Source organism: Pteronotus mesoamericanus, unplaced genomic scaffold (genome assembly GCF_021234165.1).
Source record: "Pteronotus mesoamericanus isolate MK-2021 breed Mesoamerican mustached bat unplaced genomic scaffold, CSHL_Meso_final contig_105, whole genome shotgun sequence".
Classification (NCBI taxonomy): Eukaryota; Metazoa; Chordata; class Mammalia; order Chiroptera; family Mormoopidae; genus Pteronotus; species Pteronotus mesoamericanus.
The window spans coordinates 14540100-14560252 of record NW_026555006.1 but is presented as its reverse complement, the minus strand read 5'-3'; the positions used below and the strand labels follow the sequence as shown (position 1 = coordinate 14560252).

The 20153-nt window shown below is 42.9% G+C and overlaps 1 protein-coding gene across 2 annotated transcripts in view; it reads right to left on the bottom strand.

Annotated features, from left to right (window-relative positions):
* Positions 1-17670, bottom strand: part of AK4 (adenylate kinase 4) — a 67033-nt gene extending 49363 nt beyond the window's left edge. Inside the window, exons 1-2 of one of the 2 annotated variants that reach the window (XM_054574230.1) lie at positions 17617-17670; positions 16775-17048 (exon numbers count right to left, since the gene is read on the bottom strand). In XM_054574230.1, coding sequence (XP_054430205.1) covers positions 16775-16919 — 145 coding nt within the window. In that variant the 5' untranslated portion in view covers positions 16920-17048; positions 17617-17670. Of the gene's footprint in view, positions 1-16774; positions 17049-17388; positions 17518-17616 lie in introns of those variants that run through there. The other variant, XM_054574224.1, reaches the window with a different exon arrangement.
* Positions 17671-20153: the final 2483 nt, after the last annotated feature.

Genomic DNA, 20153 nt, shown 5'->3' with positions numbered 1-20153 from the left:
GCATTTATGAGACATCAAGCAGACATTTCACTAGTTACTGGAGCACCTGAATGGTAGCATGACATAATGGGAAGTTTTATCCCCAGCTATTAAGTCCCAAGTTTGAAAGCTAGCTTTTCTATTTAACTGACTGTTTGACCTAAGGCAAGTAACTCAATCTCTCTGAGGCCCTTTCTTTATCTGTAAAGCAATATAACAACTGCTCTGTAGATTTGTGTGTAGACTAAAGGATAATATACATACATCAGCCAGTGCCAGGCCTAGCCCTGCTTGACCCACTGCAAATGTCAGTTATGATGACCAAGTCTCAAGAATTACAAAAAGTGCCAGCATCACAGGGTGCAGGTCAAGAAAAGTGCTGAAGAACAGAAAATGGTTAATTTCTAGATTCTTGGCAATTTGATGAGTAGGAGTGACTCTGCATTATTTCAATACCATCACTCTCACTGGCTAAGTAAGGGATGCTTGACCTGTCATTTAATTAATATAAGAATTGCTGGAACTTAGACATCAAACTGTTAAAATATAACACCAGCCATCTATTTGGACTTCATGAAACTACACAAATAAGACCTTCTGTACCATGTCTTAAAGGCCAACCTGAGAACTAAACTTCAAGTGGATGGGGGTGGGAAGGCACACAGTAATTCACAGCCTCTACTACTTGCCCATGCTTTCAAAAAAAAAATCAAGTTTGCTGAAAGACAATAGGTGGTTGATATATCTGACTCATTGTGAAAGCATACTGTCTAAAACTTTACAGGAAAAATATAATTTCCAAGTCTTTAAATCTTCTCACAACATGAACCACACAGAGTGCTAAAAAGCAGACCAGCATAATATAATATCCTTTAACAATTTACTTGGCAGATTTTAACAGAAACAGGAAACTCAATATGTCCTTTATAGTGCATGAATTTACACATTGCTAATAGTCTAGTTCCCAATTTACTAGTTTCATGATCCGTTGCCATCACCTGAGTTCCAGGAAATTTGAAACAGAAGTTTAAAAGTTTCATCAACTATGATGGCACTGCATTTGTGTGTACCTTAAAGATAAGCACAAGTAACAGAAGCTGGAAGAGGTGATATGGAGCAGATATTATAATCCTTTCCTTTGATACCACTGTAGCTCACCTGGAGTCACTTCACACAGCATCCCAAAGGCCAGCTTTTAACCAGCAAATCCAAACATCACTGTCCTATTTAAAACCCTTTAAGAGCTTTCCAATGCCATTAAATAAAATCCAATCCTTTCCAGGACCCATAAGGCTCTATATGTTCATCTCTCTCACCTAACTCTCTTCCACATTTCCCTTGCTCACTAGGATCTGAAGATACTGCCTTTCTTTCTGTTCCTCAAACAAGCTGTGCTTGTTTTCACCTCAGGGCCTTAGCACTTGCTTCTCCATAGAACACTCCGATCCTAGATCATTACATGTTCACCCCTTTGGCTATTCATTTCCCAAAGAGGTCCTCCCTAATCACATGACCTAGAATAGCTACCTTAGCCCTCTCTACTAATTCATCACCATTTTACTTCCTTCACAACATATACATCTATCTAATACTATCCTGTTTATTCCATATGGACTCATCTGTCCTCTCAACTTCCTTGTCCCCTCACCTCCCTGTGGACTTGCACTTCTAAGGACAAGGGAATATTTGAGTACGTAGTCAAAAAATATCTACTAAGTGAATGGGATACTATATAGAAATTTAAAATGCTTTAGAAGAAGCTTTAAAAAACAAAGAAAAATGATCACAATGCATGTATCTAAGTGGGAGGGGAAGAGTTATCAACTAATATAACCCCAAGTTAATCTTTTGGGGGTGGCAGGGCAAAGACCAAGGAAAGAAAAATAAAATAAAATAACTTATTAGAATTTTCAAGAGTCAGTGTGGGTATTGTGGGTAATTTTTATTGCCTCTTCAGTTTCTTCCACATAAAATTTTCCAAATTTTCTAAAAGGCATGACTTTGATCAGACAAGGTTACTTTTAAAAACTGATCCCGCTGAAAGAACGCTCAGATTCAGCAGCTCCTGTGGTTTCAGCAGACCTACTGTTGCGAAAACTTTATTCAATTCACAAATAGTTTTCTACAAATATGTGTGAAAAGCTTCAAAGAAACCAGATAAAAGATAAGGGGATGTGAAATGGACCTGCAGATTGAAGAGGCCTCATAACTGGTCAGACTCCTTGACCTGGGCTGTATCTCCCTAGTCTCACAAAGCTTGAAAAAAATGGAATATAGCATATTCTAGAAATCCTGTAATAAGCCAAGACTCTGTAGGATCTACACAAAGGTTATAGAAAATTGCTTTAGATACACTTGCTTAACTCTGTCTCTCGAGTCTCTCTAATAGCGTCTTTATCCTCTATCCTCCAATTCTCAGAAGTTTTCAGTTACATAAAAAAAAGACAAATATTTATACTTAATGAGTACAGGGGAAAAAAACTCTAAAATCCTGAGCCCTCTGAACTAGGTCATCTTTTCAGAGAAGGCTCAGACCATATCTAATTTGAAATGCTAGTCCCATCTGCAAACCCAGCAAGAGCTGTAGTTAATATTAAGAACACAAACAGGTTTGCTCTGGAACATCTTTTCTCTCAGTCAAGTCCAGGATGCTTCCAAATGAATATCTCCTAACTTTCCTGCCCTTGAGATAGATCAAGTACAGAAGAATGTGATTTTTAAAAATACCACTACTTGTCCAACCCTTAACAGAGATTCTCACATTCATCAGAGGAACGTTTCAGTCACACATCACTCAACAAAGGAAGCTATCACTAGATATAAAAGTTTTAATGGGCCCTGGCCAGGTGGCTCAGTTGGTTGGAGCACTGTCCCATAAATCAAAAGTTTGAGGGTTAGATTCCCAGTCAGGGCACCTACCTAGGTTGTGGATTTGATCCTCAAAACATACGAGAGGCAACCAATCAATGTTTCTCACATCTTTCTCCCCCTTTCTCCCTCTCTCTAAAAATCAATAAAATCAATAAAACACACATCCTTGGGTGGGTCCATGTACCTGCATGCACTCATACACACACACACAAACACTAGCTAATGTTCCTTATGACAGAGTGTAGGACCCAGCTCCTGTCAGTTGAAGAGAACTCTCCCTTTTATTCACTCATGCAATAAGCTAAAGAAAATGTGAGCCAAAGATCTGGGGGATAGTCTTCAAATAAAGTATGTGATAAGTCTCAGCCTGCACTGCTTCAGGCAAAGTAGGCAGAGCCAATGTGTGACAGCTAACATGAGACTAATCTCAGATTCGTAGTGATCTGAGTTTGCTACCCCAAAATATGCCTATTTGGGATATTATTTTATGCTGGTTAATTTTAAGAAACAGCAGACATGGGAGAAGCTCTGAAAAACACGTAGAAGTTATCCTTCATAAAGTACAATTATAGTTGTAAGGGAAATCTTCATTTGTGAGGGTGTTTCCCTCACTGTACCAGGCTTGCCTTCGCTATCAAATGGAGAACGCTTGGACTTAAATCTGCATAGCAATCTTACCCTGTCTACTGTGCTTTTCCTGGTAACCTCCCATTAGTCACTCTCCACCCATAACAATTTCTTTTTGGTCTTTAGCTGAAGGTATTTGAGGTGGTGGCTTCCACCATTTTGGCCAATTACTCACTTTTCTCGGGTCTCCCCCATGTATACAGGAGGTACATCTTATTAATTTTTTATTTATTTTTCTTCTGCTAATCTGCCTTATGTTAATTTAATTGTTAGACCAACCACAAGAACTTCAAAGGTAGAGGAAAAATTTTCCTCCCAAAAGTTGGGGAGCCAGGCAGGAGGCAAGCATTCTTAGCTTGTCAGCCTCCCTGAACTCTATCTCCCAGGCTCAGTGGAAGTTAGACATGGTGAGCTAATTTTAAACTGGCAGGAAAATATTGATGAAACTAGTTTCTTGGGTAAACATGACTCTGGTAAAGACTTGGTTTCAATGTTCTTTTTTTCTGTTGATTCTAGTGTTCCCAGAGATGGTAAAAACAGGGCCGCTCATGGTTCTGGTTTTCTGCCAGCTAGAGGATGCACATTCATTAGCGGGCAGTAGAGCAGGCCATGGATCTGAAGAAAGAGAATTTTTTAAAAAATGAAGTTACCCTACTCTGTTCAAAGAGAGGCAGCCGTGGAGAAACACATAGTTCCCTGTGTTTTGCAACAACTGTTTCTAACTCTGGTGACATAAAGTATGTAACCAACAAGGGCAACAAAGACTATCAAGGAGATATTAAGACCAATACCCAACAGATTTACGGCTTAGACTCAGCAGAACACCAACTTGATCCAACATGGCAACTAATTTCACCTTACAGTGAGCCCTAGCCTCAGTATATACCCACTGTAATACATTAGCACACACCACACACCACCATGGGCCCCATGATCAGACACAGAAGGCCCAGATAAGGACTCAAAATGGCAGCTGGGGCTCTTTTCAGAAGGCTCTACCCTTTTCCCAGAAAAATCCTGACTATTCCTCCCCTGTATTGAATGCCCTACCCCTCAATTAAATGAGGCTTAATAAAAGAAGTAAATACCACTAGGGAGGGACTGCTCTGCCTGTAGAGTACCCTTCTCTCTGTCCTACTGCTTCACTAATAAACTTTCACTCACATTTGAATTCTTTCTTGTGTGAAGCCAAGAACCCACAATGGGTCACAGACTGCCAGGTTCCCAGACCTCCAGACCCTCTGCATCACTGGGAGCGATCTTTCGCATCTTGCGGGAGCTGCATCCTTCACACTCTCTTGTGGGGGCCTCGTGCTTCCTTGATTAAGCCATAAAAAGCTGGTTGGTTTGAGTTGCTATTGAGATTACTAGATCCTACTATCAATGGCCAGAGGATGGATTCTTAAATTGAAAAAAATTCCAATATGTAAAATTTTTAGAGAGCTCTCTTCATAAACAGCTGTCTCATGGCCACCTACGGAAAGACCAAATACAAACAAATATTAATGGCTAGCCTTCTTAAACTGAGTGCTTATTCTAGTAATCCTTTATATAAGTGGATCAACCTATGGTGCCCTTCAGGTGGCAACTCAATTCTTTGAGGAATTTTAAACAGCTGTCTTGTTTTACAAATTTGTCTTTACAGGGCCAGAAAGCAAAGCCTACCAAACCTCCCCTATTCATCTCAAAAGACTAGTAAATATAGGACTTAGGAAACCAAAGTCCTTTTAAGAGGACTTTTGTATTTCTTTCCCTGTGCCTTTGAGATGTAAATAACTGGTCTTCTCCAGGAACTCTTATCTAGGCCATCTTTACTAAATGCACATTTCACAGAGGTAATTTTTTTTTCAGAATTTTTTAAAAGTTTAGTAAGCATGTTCAACTATTACATATACTATTATTTATTTTTAATAGAGGTAATTCTTTAAAAAAAAGTGGGGAGGAAGTTCACTTGATTGGATTCCACTCCTTTTAAGGGAACCAGGAGATCTATTTGCATCAGTTTGTAAATTTCTGTTTCGGGATGGGTGGTGTGGATGGGTGGTATTTTCTACCCCCAGGTGGTACTGATAATTTGTAAAAAGAGTTCTATTTAACTGGCTTAAAAACAAGTAAACACTTATCAGTTCAGAATGGGGTCTAGGTGTGGAAGAAAAGGGGCCACCTGCTAAATCTGACAAGCTCTAGGGAGGCCTTCATAGCCTTGCAAACTTAGAGACCTAAAGTAACTATAAAGAATGTCTGAAATTAAAACATTAACAAAAAGCTGTGCCCTAGGCTCCAATCTTCCCTGTCCAAAGTTAATCTTCATCTTAATTGAGCCTGTCTATTGTCTTTTTGCATGTACAATAACATACCTTTGGAGTATATCAAAGTTAACTTCCCTTTTTCCTGATCCCTCTGGGAACAACAGCCACAACTGAGCAGAGGCCACAGACCCCCTCACTGTTACCACTGTTAACTGTTGACTATTAAGTATCCTGGACCCACCTGTGTAAAAGAAGCATGAAAGAAGTATGTATTGATCAGTTTACTTTTTATCCGATCCCAGGGGTCCCCCCCATCCCCACTTTGCTTTCTCCTGTCTTCCTAATCTATCGCCCGTGGATTTCATGTGACCCCCTTATGCCTTCTTTGATTGTAACGTATAAAGTAAGGTGCAAAACTGCCATTTTTCTGCTGCATTTTCTCACCTTGTTGAGGTTTTGCTTGCCAGCAACTGTCATCAGTTTGGCTCAACTAAAGTCAGAAAAATTATCTACAGGTATGAATGTTTTTTACGTTGGCAAAGTGTTTCCTCCTTCTCGGAGCTTGCCTGCCCTCTCCCTTCCTCTTCTTCCCCCAGGTGCATTACCTTTGTCTTCCTCTCCAAAGGCCCTTCCGCCTCTGTAACTTGTTTCCTGAGCCTACGCAGCCCAACTGGCTCACTTTTACTACCTCTATAACTTTCTAAATAAACTTTCTCTTATAAAATGAAAAAAAATTGAGTATTCTAAAATCCTCAGAAATAAGGAAATTAACTTAGCTGCTCTTCTTTCAGGTTCATGTGATTTGGGGAAAATGTTCAAAATTAAAACTTGTTTGTTGGTTTAATTAAAACACATGTAGAGCCCTGGCAGGAACTCAGTTGTTTGGAGTGTCATGCCATACACCAAAATGCAGGTTTGATCCCCAGTCAAGGCGAATATGGGAGGCAACAGGTTAATGTTTCTCTCCCACATCGTTGTCTCGTTGTCTGTCTGTCTGTCTCTCTCTCTTCCTCTCTTTCTCTCTCTTTCGTCAATAAACATATCCTCAGGTAAGGATAAAACAGAAAAAACAGATGGAGAGTTTATATTAAATATAATACTTTTGTTCTAACTAGGCTTATAAACTTGTCAGCAAAAATAATAGAATGATGGCTGACTTGGTCTCACATTTCATAAAGTTTTTGTGGGCAATCTAAACATAATTATTGAATACAAGTAAAATAAATAAATGTAGGTGAAATAAAAAGTTTTTGTGAACTTTTCAGCAATATTTGTTTTATGGTATGTCTTCTTAAATAGTTTACCCAAATATTTTGGTAACTTCAAGCCTTCAAGTTTTACTAAATAGCATTAAAGGAGGAAAATTACTAAGTATGTAGATCACTTCCCAAAAAAAGATAAAATACTGAAATATTAGTTGTTAAATAAGTCTAAATTTTATCTACTTTGGCAGTTATTACAGAGAAAGTAAAAGATAAATTTGGGTTTGCTAGTTCACATGTCTTGGGTCAGACTGAAAGACTGTAATATTAAAAAGAGCATGTTTCTTGAAATTATAAAATATATTTGCCAGTAAAAAGGCTTATGTTTCTAGGTTATGAACTGTACTCATGAACTTGGCAATCTAAAGAATGCTAATTGCTTAGTTTTCATTAGAAATCAAGGTTTTTAAGGGTTAAAAATCCCTATATATGTAATTGAAACTACTAGGAATGAGGGAGAAATCTTTGAATGGAAGGAAAGTAGGAGCATTTTCAATTAGAAAAAGGAGAGGGGTGGAGGCATATGAGATATGGAGACACACATCTGTTAAGGGAAATAACAGAAAAAAAGTAATTTTGCTTAAAGTAGAATTTGACATTATAAAGGGCAAAACTAATATACAAAAGTTGAAGAGACAGAGAAAATCTTACCTTGTGTAATTAAACACAATACAACAGCAACTGACACAGCTGAATTGTTGTTATAAGGGTTTTAAAAGCTAGGCTTTAATATCAATGGTATACTTGTGTAAAGCTAAAACTTAATTTCCTTTTATTTGCTAAAAGAAAAAAATTTTCTTGGACTGTCAGTCTCCTCTTATAAGAGATAGTAAAAGGTTTTCTTTTTGAAGTAATCTGTCCAGAAAGCAAATATTCTTTGTTTAATCAAATTAATTTGGTTTTATGTTGTCTTAATCACATTCTTGAATACTTCAACAATCTTCTCAATATTAAGAGCTATATTTTGCTAACAATTATGTAAACTATATTTGTCTTTGAAATCTTTTATTGTTGCTTTAGTTAAGTATTGTTTCATTATGACCTATGATCCTATTTAGTCAAGTGTTTCAAAACCTTTTGATATTTTTTGACAACTTCCCAAAATTCAAATGTTTAGAGTCTTTTTCCTAACCTAAAAATAACTTTGAAATTTTCCAAAAGGGCCCTTGAGTCATTTCAAAGAGTATCTCTCTCCTATAAAAGGGGAATAGTAAACTAATTTGGCTTATTTGGTTCGTTGAATTGTATGGGAACCAAGGTCAAAATAAGTGAGGATAAACTTCTAGGGTATATTTATGGGTAAAAAATTGACTGTAAATTATATCAATAGTTAGAACTGTGGGAAACCCAAGACAGCCTCCTGGTTCTTCTAGGCTCCCGGGCAAACCCCATTTTTCAGTATTTTGCATTCCTTCATCCCCCACAGGGCAATGAAGTTGGACTTCATTCCACTGCCACCTAACATGGGTTATCAATATGTTCTATACAAGATGGGTATGTTTCCAGATGAGTTGAAGGCTTCCCTGCTGCAAGGCTGATGCCCTCACAGTGACAAACTTTAGAAAATGTGTCTCCCACTTGGAGCATACCTTCCACAGGTTTTAGTGTTTGAGGCACCCACTGCACTGGAAAAATCATATAAGCTTTGATGAAGGACTTGGAAACGTCTCAGAATTATCATTTTCACCCTCAATCTTCAGTCAGGGTTGAGAGGACTAATGGAAAAAACTGGATTCAAGTGGAACAAGTATTATTTACATGGGAATAATGAACTAATAAGGATGATTATAATGTTTATGGCATTTTGTTTGAAACATCAATTTTGTAAATCTTTTGTTTTCCAGATATATAAAAAAAAGTTGTGTCTTTTCAACTACCTACGACAGATCGATTTGGTAAATTATACCTTTATGAACAGAATTAAAACATTTATCTTTTTCTCCATACCTGATCCCTCAAGAATTTGGAAACTCTTAGTGACTGTTCTTATTTTCATGGCAATATAGTTGTTTGCATAATTTCAATAAGAATCTGTTTTCCTTGTAAATAGACTCAGCTGGAAACACTGGTTTTATTACCAGGGCTTTGACTAGAATGTCATGTTTGAGAGAGATATGTGTAGACTCAAATATGACCAGACAGCTTTATGGAACTAAGATTGACTCTGGAAGCCTATAAATGGCCTCTTAAAAATATCAGCCTGATATCTTGCTTAGAGAGTTCCCAACAGCCTACCAGGTGAGAAAAGAAAGTCACTTCCTGGCAGGTACAGGTTCCTCAAGATATTCTGTGGACCTCAAAAAGAGAGGACTACACCCAAATCTATAGATACTGTCAGTGAAGTCTAATCAAGTCCTTTGCTTGACTCTTCTGGCCTTGAGCAGCTATTAAAAGTTCAATCTAGAGATTCCTCAAGAAAAAGCCCAGCAAAACAGATTTAAAAGAGCCTATATAGTTAGTTAATTACTATACTTGTTGAACTTACACAAATAATTAGGCCAAATTTACTGAAACTAGACTTATTTTGCAAATAAATTAGCCTAAATTTGGCTATCTTTGGTAAAAATGAGGATGATTTTAGAGGGAAATATTTGCTTCAATAATATAGCTTTGTAGATATAAGATTCTAGTACCATTCATTGTCTTTTGAGGTTTTGCTCCTATCTATAAACTGGACAGGATCCCAAATTACTCTAATTTCCTCAAATATCTGGCTGAACTCTGCAAACTATCGTTTCAAATTTTTTCTCAACCTTTGACTTGGAACCACTGAGAACTATAATCACCCTTTTTCCCAAAGCTGTGCAAACTGCAACTAGGTGATGTGATATAAACAAGAGAAATCACCAAAATCACCACAATAACTCATGTTTAGACAATCTCCAGGCCTGACATAAGCCACTAAAAACGTTGGGCTGAACACCTGATTGAAAGGACAAAGCCAGCCCCATTTGCCATTGTGGCATCGTTTGCCAAGCAGGCCTGTGGCCTTGTTAAACAGGACTGCCGTTTTACTCTTCTGAGCTTGTCCCCAGGCCTGGCAATTACTGGAAGAACAGAACTAACCACTCCCTACAGCCACAGGAACAAACTGCAGCCTCTGTTACAATGCCCCCAACAGCCCAGGGGCCACACTACAGCAAACCCCGGCCCCCCAACCTTTTTTAATCCAATTATAATCCAATAAAAGCTCAAAGCCCCCACTCCTCAAGGCTGGTGTATCTCTCCACACCATGCCCCTCTCCTTTCTTGGAGAACGAATAAAAACTTTATTCTCTACACCTTCTTCTCTTTGTGAATTCTTTCACAGCCCACATCATCGACCGACCACCTTTACACTGATGACATCAGAGACGTTTTGACCTACAAAAGAAGCCCTGAACCTGACATCTAGAAATCTTCAATGGCTGTCCCCTTGGCTCAGAAAGGGATTTATAATTGGCTCCAGTCATTAATGTTCATTTTTCCTTTTGTCTCCACAGAAATGCCTCTTATTAATTACCTGATTCCTTGCTCAATATAGGCCTAATGTTTGGAGCTCACCTAAAGGATCACATCCTGAAATGAGACACAATTGCTTGACTAAACTGACCTATTCTCAAGACTGAGGCTAGTTTAATAAGATCTAGAACAATCTATCAACAGTGCTTCTGGAATGTGAAACTTCTTACTTGCGGATTCAAAGATGGGATTGAAGGGGAGCAGAAATTGCCACTTCAAAATATGCCTCTTTGGGACAATGATAATTTTAGGCTGGTTAATTTCAAGAAACAACAAACGGGAGAAGCTCTGAAAACCAAGTAGAAGTTACCCCTTATAAAAACTATTTACATTTTAAGGGAAATCTATTTGTGAAGGTGTTTCCCTCACTGTACCAGGCCTGCTTTCACTGTCAATGGAGAACACTTGGATTTAACTCTACATAACAATTTTATCCTTGTTTATTGCGCTTTCACTGGTAACCTCCCTTAAGTTACTCTCCATCTCCAATGTCTTGTCTTTAGCTGAGGCGGTATTTAAGGTGGTGACTTCAGCCATTTTGGCAAGTTACTCAGTTTTCCTGGGTCTACCCCATGTTTTCAGGAGATAAACATACATGTTATTAAACTTTATTTCTTTCCTGCTAATCTGCCTCATGTCAATTTATTAGACCAGCCAAAAGTACCTTGAAGGTGTTAAAGAGACCACAGGCCCAAAATGGCATCACTGGTACTGAGAGCCCCTGATACCAAACCTAGACTTAATACCTGGTCTAAGAACATTTTCATCCTCCCCATAAACATAACCTTAATCAACCAGTCTGGACTTTTCTGGTCAACATCAACAAGGTAATCTGTCACATGGTCACTATACATCCCTCAGAGAAAGAAGCAGCATCTCAGTTATAGAAATAGTCATGGAGATATAAAGTACAGCATAGGCAGTACATTCAATGATACTGTTATAACTGTGTATGATGTTAAATGGATTCTAGACTTGTCAGGGTGATCAGTTCATAAGGTATATAAATGTCTAATCATTATGTTGTATACCTGAAACTAATATATAATAATATTGTATGTCAACTGTAATTGGAAAATAAATTAACTTTAAAAAAAATCTTTCTTTTAAATAAAGACCAATATAGGAATAAAAATTTAAAAAGAGAGAAAATGTTCATGATAAAAACCCTTCCCATTCTCCCTACTTCCCACACACTTCCAAAAAAAAAAAAAAGGATGATGTCCTGGCCCCAAAATAATCTTTTTTTTTTTGTTAATAGCTCCCTTGCCCAAACCTTCTTTCCATAAAAATCTTCCATTTTGTAAACCCCTCTGAGTGCCCTTCTAGTTGCTAGACAGGATGTTGCCCCATTTGTGAATACTTAATAAAGCCAATCAGATGTTCAAATTTACTCAGCTGAAATTTTTTTTAACAAAGGGAAGATAAAATTTTTCCACATCCCAAAATCTAAGTATAAACTTTTACCATAGAGCCAAGCTAATTCAACAGAATGGATTTGATCACTGGATGCTGTTTGACTCCTTCTGGGGAAGATATAGATAGAATTCCTGACCCATTAACTTCCGGCCAAGATGGAGGCATAGATAGATACATTTTGCCTCCTCGCATAACCAAAAGGAGGACAACAAAAATTTAAAAACAAAAAATAATCATACTGCCAGAAAATCGAACTGTATGAAAGTCCAACAACCAAGAAGCTAAAGAAGAAACATTTCATCCAGGCCAGTAGGAGGGGCGGAGACAGGTAGCCAGGGTCCAGGAAAGGCGCAGCAAGGCGGCAGCTGGAGGAATCTGGCAGGCTAGATGGCAGCTGGTGGACCCAGTGGTCCCACATTAGCGTGCAGATAAACCAGGATCAACAGCTGGGGAATGAGACAGATCGTGCAATCCAGGGTTCCAGTGCAGGAAAAGAAAGCCTCAAAACCTCTGGCTGTAAAAACCTGTGGGTGTTGTGGCAGTGAGAGAAACTCCCAGCCTCACAGGAGAGTTCATTGGAGAGACCTACAGGGTCCTAGAACTTGCACAAACCCACTAACCTGGGAATTAGCACCAGAAGGGCCCAATTTGCTTCTGGGTAGTGGGGGAAGTGACTAAAAGCAACTGGGAGCCAAGTAAGCAGCACTGTTCCTTCTCAGACCCCTTCCCCACATACAGCATCACAATGCAGTGACCTGGGTTGCCTGCCCTGGTGAAGACCTAAGGTTCTGCCCCTTCCAAGATAACAGGCACCCTGAGACAAAGAAATATGGCCTAAGTGAAAGAACAGATCAAAGTTCCAAAAATAAAACCAAGCGATAAACAGATAGCTAACCTATCAGATGCACAGTTCAAAACACTGGTAATCACGATGCTCACAGAACTGGCTGAATATGGTCACAAAATGGAGGGAAAGGTAACGGCTATGCAAAGTGAAATAAAGAAAAATTTACAGGGAACCAACAGTGAAGGGAAGGAAATCATGACTCAAATCAATGACTGGGAGCAGAAGAAAGAGATAAACATTCAACCAGACCAGAATGAAGAAATAAGAATTCAGAAAAATTAGGAGAGGTTTAGGAACCTCTGGGACAACTTTAAACTTTCCAACATCTGAATCATTGGGGTGCCAGAAGAAGAGGAAGAGCAAGAAATTGAAAACTTATTTGAAAAAATAATGAAGGAGAACTCCCTCAATCTGGCCAAGGAAATAGACTTCCAGGAGATCCACGAAAAAGAGTCCCAAAGAAGTTGGACCCAAGGAACACACACCAAGACACATCATAATTACATTACCCAAGATTAAAGATAAGGAGAGAATCCTAAAAGCAGCACGAGAAAAGGAGACAGTTACCTATAAAGGAGTTCCCATAGGACTATCAGCTGATTTCTCAAAAGAAATCTTGCAGGCAAGAAGGGGCTGAAAAGAAGTATTCAAAGTCATAAAAGACAAGGACCTACATCCAAGATTACTCTACCCAACAAAGCTATCAATTAGAATGGAAGGGCAGATAAAGTGTTTCTCAGATAAGGTAAGGTTAAAGGAATGCATCATCACCAAGTCCGTATTATATGAAATGTTAAAGGGACTTATCTAAAAAATAAAAATGAAGAACAGAAACTATGAACAGTAAAACGATAACAAACTCACAACTATCTACAACTGAACCTTTAAAAAAAAACAAGAACAAACTAAGCAACAACTAGAACAGGAAAAGAAGCACAGAAATAAAGATCAGAGAGGAAAGGGAGGGGGTGAAGGGGGGAAAAAAGTACAGGGAATAAGAAGCATAAATAGTAGGTACAAAATAGACAGGGGAGTTTAAGAATAATATAGGAAATGGAGAAGCCAAAGAACTTGTAAGTATGACCCATGGACATGAACTAAGGTGCGGGGGAGGGGGAATGCTGGTGGGAGGGGAGTACAAGATGGAAGAGAATAAAAGGAGGGAAAAAATGGGACAACTCTAATAGCATAATCAGTAAAATATATATTTTAAGTAATTCCTGAACCATGTCTTCAACAGAGACTTGTTGAACTCCTTTTATGCATTAGTTACTTTGTCAGATTCCTCTCCTCTACGTCGCTCAGTGGGAACTGGAACATGAAAGTAGAAGGGACAAAAGGCACAAGATAATCTTAAATTTTGCTATAGCTCCCAGCACCTAGGACACTGTCTGACACATAACAGGTACTCAGTAAATATCTATTGGATGAATCATACCGACATTTGCTGCACTTCATTATAACTGTATGTGACAGAAGCAACTGAACCAACAAGCTATGTGCAGAGTAGAGAGACAAATTCTGCCAAGGCAGGTAGGGAAGGAAGATTTCCCGGAAGCAACGATTAGCCCTTCCCTGAAGGAGCAGCTTTTCACCAGGCAGAGGCTGCAGGAAGGCCCTGTGGACAGGAGTATGCCCTAATCGAAACTGGAACAGATGGCCTGAGCTACTTTCCAATTCAAATTCCTACCAAGGTTTTATTTCCTGGGGTTTTGTTGTGTTTCATCATCTCCTTCAAACCTTCAACTATAAAGGGGGTACAGACACAGGGGTTGCTGTGCTCCTCTACCAGGAAGCTAGCTAAAAGCAAACAGCAGGTTACAGAAAAATAAATACTGTGGAATGTTTTATTTACTAGGCAGTAAGCCTGTAAGACTCTTAGGCATTCTGAGAGAGAAAAATAATCTGAGAACACCCTCCAAGTCCACTAGAAACAAGTCCACTTTAAAAACACATTACTATCCTTTATTTTTCTGCTTCTCTAAGCGAGTTCATGCAAAAACTACTTGATTTCCAAAAAGGAGACGAAAAGGTAATCTAAACATTTCATAGTCATTTCTTACTCCAGGGAGAAACACTGGGGAGTGAAGGGGGGGGGGGCGGCACTTAAAAGTATTTGAAAGAGAATGAAAATTAAAATTCAGAAAATTAAAATGAAAAAAATGAAAACAAGGGATAAGAGCAAGTGAAAATTTTTCAAAACCTCTAAGAAAGCAGAAATACGCCACTTCCCATCCTATTCTCTTTAAAAATGGGAAGGGCCACTAATGCAGCCCCAGGATGGACAGTGCCCAGCCCTTCATGCCAGAAGCAAACAAGTCACAAAGTCAGGTATAGAGAATGCTAAGACAGGGGCTCAATCCCACTCTACCATTTCCTGTCTTCACTACGCCTCCAGCGCCCTACGACGGACAAGCCCCACCTTATCACAAAACTCTTAGGTGGCGAGCCAGCCTTCCCTCGCCCACGGCTCTCCCAGAACCATCCCAAACACTGGAAGAGTAAAATGCATTTGAATGTGGTATTAAAATAGACCTAATTGATGTAACAATTACCTCCGAAGAAAATTTAAGGTGTAACCTGATACACAAAGCTCTTCCTTCTGAGAGGGCGTGGTGGTGGAGGGGCGGGAGGATTCTTGAAAATCCAAGTAATAAATGTGCTTTCAGCCCTGACCCGTGTGGCTCGGCGGCCGGGCGTCCTCCCGCACGACGCACCACTGGGAGGTCGCCAGGTCGCTGGTGGATCCTCTGTCCTGGCGCAGGCCTGAGTAGAGGTTTAGGTGCCCCACCGGGGCGCTTACCAGAGGTGACCATCGACGCTTCCCTCCCTCGCTTTCTCCCTCCCTCCCCCTCTCTCTAAAAATAAATAAAATCTTTTTTTAATTAAAACCTGCTTTTATCACCTGCTTAAGAGATAACAAAACTCAGCCTTTGAGACTCTTTAATTCCCAATTTTTGAGCTTGTTTTCTAGCACAGTCCTCCACCCACCTCTTCAAACTACTGTGTGCTTCCGTAATGAAGATCCCTGGATAATCACCACCTTGGACAACGAGAACAGAGTCGATTGTCAAATACCCCGTTGCAATAACAAGTTTTCATAAAGGAGTTGATAATTATGAGCATCGGCATCCCTGGAGGGTTTACCGGTATCTCACAGCGGCAAAGCAGCTACTTCTCTCCTTTTCATGCCAGCTAATGAACTGGTGTGAACACGGGGAAGAAGGAGAGAGAGAAGGGCTATTCTGAAACCCTCAGAGATCGGGCCATCTCTATCCCCAAATTCATCATGCAAGGCAGGGGAGGCATTCTCAAAAAGCCAGTTCTGTGGAACCTGAATTCAATATGTAATTTATCAGATCGAGTCTCCTGACCGCCAGGCCCTGGCTTGGGGAGGAGGGGAATTCGCGGTGAGAATAGACCTCAGAAGACGACAGGGAACAGACAGGCTTTTCAGAGCCACCCTGGGCTCCGTCCAGAGGCCCGAGGGGACTCGGAGGGGCTGGAACGGCGCGCGGCTCCCAGCACCGCGGCGCCACAGGTTCCCCGTCGCGCAGCCGGGCGGACTCCCACAGGTGGGCGGCGCGCGGCCTGGGGGGCCTGGGCGAGAGGAGGGGGGCTGGGACGGGCCGGGGGCGCGGCGGAGGGGGCGGTTTTGCCTCAAGGAAGCTGGGCGGGAGGGGAGATCGGCGTTGTCATCTGCCTGGTCCTCGCTCTCTCAGCTGGGTGGTTACCGGCTTTTCCCCAAGGCACAGGGAGCCCGGGCGGAGAGAGGAGCCGCGTGCACCTCCCACTCTCCTCCCAGCGCGCCTCGGCCTTCTCCCCCGGCGCCCGCGCGGCCGCGGCCCACCAGCTGCATGCGCCCCGGCACGTAGGAGCCTGCACGACCACACGTGGGCGGGGGAAGAGCGCCCGGGGGCAGAGGAGACCTGGCCCCTCTCCGGCCGTTCGTCTGCCCGGCCTAACTGGAGGATCCCGCTTCGGTTCACACCCGTCCCTCGTCCCCACACCCCCCTCACCCGTGTTGGCTTTGATGTTCTCCCGCAAGAAGTGGCCGCTGGAGAGATGCTGGAGGCCAAAGTTCTGGGCGATCCTCTGGCACACGGTGCCCTTGCCCGAGCCGGGCGGCCCGAGGATGACCGCGCGCAGGAGTTTGGAAGCCATTGCCTTCGCAAGGAGTGGGGCGGCCACACGGACAACCCGGACAGCGGCCTCGGAGAAGCCCCGGCAACTTTGTTTCTCCGGCCCCTGCTTCTGACACCCTCCGCTCGCTCCGGGACTCGCCGGCCGTCCCTGCAGGGGAAGGAGAGACTTTTAAGACAGCCCCTCCCCTCAGCCCCGCGCCGGGGCGGCTCGAAGGCGGAGTGAGGCGCCACGCTACACCTCCCCGCCCTCCTTGCGCCCACGCCGCGGGCTAGGAGAAGTCCGCGCCCCCGCTCCTGGCGTGGTCAGCCTTCGAGGCTCAGAGGTCGGCTCCACCAGTCCCACCTCGATCCCTCCCTCTGTCTCGCTCCCCACGCCGCATTCGAGGAAGGGGCCAGGCGGTCCGGCATCCCTACGCCAACCCCACTCAGTGCGGAAGCCGGGTCGGCAGTGACTCCCAGCGCACCCCGCCCCCTGTCGCCCCACGCACCGGGCGGCTGGGGGCTGAGCCCTTGCCCGGGTCCTCGCACGTGGGCAGTGTTTAGTCCGCGCCTCCGCCCCTCCCGGGCGGCTGTCACATCCCCCGAAGTCGCAGCGGCTGCCGCCCTCACGGACGACCCAGCCAACACCTCCGCCCAGGGTTGATGGACTCGCTTCCCCGCCGCGAGGAGCCGGAGTCCGGCACCTCTCCACCCAAAGCAGTGGCCGAAACACACACCTCGGCTGGGACGCGGCGCTCGCTGAGACAGGCTTCCAGCAAGGATCCCGCTGGGCGGCGCCGCCGCTGCCCGCCCGCCCGCCCCACTCCGGGTCACGGCCGGCCGCGCGGGACTCGCGCCTTACGTAAGCCGAGGAGCCCAGCTCCGCGCGAGACGCCGGCCCGCGCCCGCTCCCCTGCCCGCCGCTCTGCCACCCCCGCCTACCGGACCCACGTGCTCCCCGAGACCCAGTAGAGGCTGTGGGGGCGAAGGGAGGTAGAGAAGACTCAAGGGACAGAAAACGCTTTTTTGTGGTCGCCTAGGGACCCGATCTGCTGTTAAAGGGAAAACACACTCGCGTGCACGCACACACACCTTGTTGAGCGCCTACTGTGCGTCCGGTTGTGGACTAGGTGATTTTTCTTAAGCAGCGACCATTCCTGGTAGGTAGTTACAAGTGAGGAAAGGAGGCTTGGAATAAGGCCATTCGTTTCATTCATTCATTCAACAAACGTTTATTGAGTGCCTAATGTGTGCCAGACACAGGCGTTTGACATATAGCTGTGAACCAGAGATGGAATCCTGCCCTCGAGGAAGCCACATTCCGGCGGGCGTTTGAACCCTCCAAAGCCCAGGCTCCTCAGGGCAAAAGAAAGGAGGGGATGACTACTCACCTGTGCTCAGGATCTTATAACCAACTGATTCCAGGAGGTCAGGACTCCACTGTTGACACTACACTTACAACTCATCAAGTCCAAATGGGTGCTATCCCCTCCCCTACATATCCAAATTCATATTATCTTAAATCAGTTCCAACCCCACAGAGCCTTCATTTCCGACTAGGACTACCGTGATAACCGCCCGCCCATTAGCCTCTGGCTTCTGTCAGTCCATCCTCACAGCTGCCAGAGACATACCGCTAAAGTGCAAATCAATTTCTATTATTTCCCCACCTGGGATATTATTGTCCCTTCAGGATAAATTAAAAAAAAAAAATCCAGCACAGAAACACAGGTGCCTTCCATACACCTTTGCTTTCCACCATCTCTCCTTTTCTGCACTCCTTCCCCGGGCTTCCTGCCTTTAGGAAATCCATTGCAAGGCTCTGAGTGCCACCAGCCATGGCTTACAGATGCAGAAGGACAATGTGGAGAAGAGCTTCCTCTAGGTTCCTGGCTGCTCTGTGTTGGGGTGGCGGGGTTGGGGTGGGGGGAGGTGGGGACATACAGACAGCCGGGCAGCACCTAGGGTCTGGCTACCTGGGACCACACGTAAGCCGCCAACGCCAGGGCAGCATCAATTCCATAGGCTCACCCCTCTCTCTAAAATATCCGAGCTGCTGTAGACCTCAAAGCATTGTTAAGCCGAGCCCCTTCAGCCCTTCACCTGGGAACAAAGAAGGGATGGGGGGAGTATAATCTCCCCTCTTCTTCCTGCCACATGCCCTATAATATATAGCAGATACTTTGTGCTGGTTCTCAAACCTGAGCATGCCTCAGAATCACTCCAGGGGCTTGTTAAAACATACTGTTGAGTGCCACCCCCTTGCTGAGTTTCTGACTCTATGGGTCTAAAGTGGATATTCCTAATAAGTTCCCAGGTAATGCTGCAGCTGCTGATCCGAAGACCACACTTCAAAAACCACTGCTCTAGTGAAATGAACATTGAGACATGAGAGCCCGGGGTCCCTTATTCTGCTGCCTGCTGTGGGATGTTTGGCCCCTAAACTTTTCTCTTTCTAAAATGAGATTGAATTTAGTACATCTCCAAAGGTCCCTTTGTGTCCTTCAAGAATTGATTCCATAAATTCCCACAGGAAGCACAGCTTCTAGACTGCACAAAAACCTTGCCCTGTCACCCAATTCTTTTGCCTGCTTTTGAATTGTCTTTACCAACGTCACCTTATGGTGTTATGGAGTGCTGTTGGCCACTCGCACGGTCTCAGGACTTTGTGTTTAGGAGCTTAGGCACTTATATTGAGAAACAGACAGAAGAGTTGTGACATAGGTAAACTCAGAGAAACCCAGTAGGAATGGAACCTAGCATTTCACAAAAGAATACTCAAAGGACCTTCCCTGTGTGCATAGCCACAGCAGGGCCCCACAGCTCAGCTGCTGATTGGAAGCTGTAGAAGCAGAAGAAATGGGTTTTGGAGTCAAACACCTCGGGATTAGACTGCAACGGCACCATTTACTAAGTCTGCAAGCTCCGGACCTCTGCGAGCCTTAGTTTGCTTATCTGTGAAAGGGAGATAATACTTATCTTATAGATTGGTGGTGAGACTGAAATGAGATAATATTTACAAAGGATTTATCACAGTGCTGGGCATATAATAAATATTTCATCATAAATATCATCACCATTATTAACAATAGGACAATTATCTAGCCTCTCCGATCTCTGTTCCCAAACTGTGAGGAATAAATGAGCTAATGTGGGCCTTAGGAAATGATAGCTATCCTTATCTCGTATACTCATGTAATCAACTTCTTCCTATTTTCTCTGCCTATGGTTTTAAACCCACTTATAATTTCTCACAATCTACAAAAATATTCTA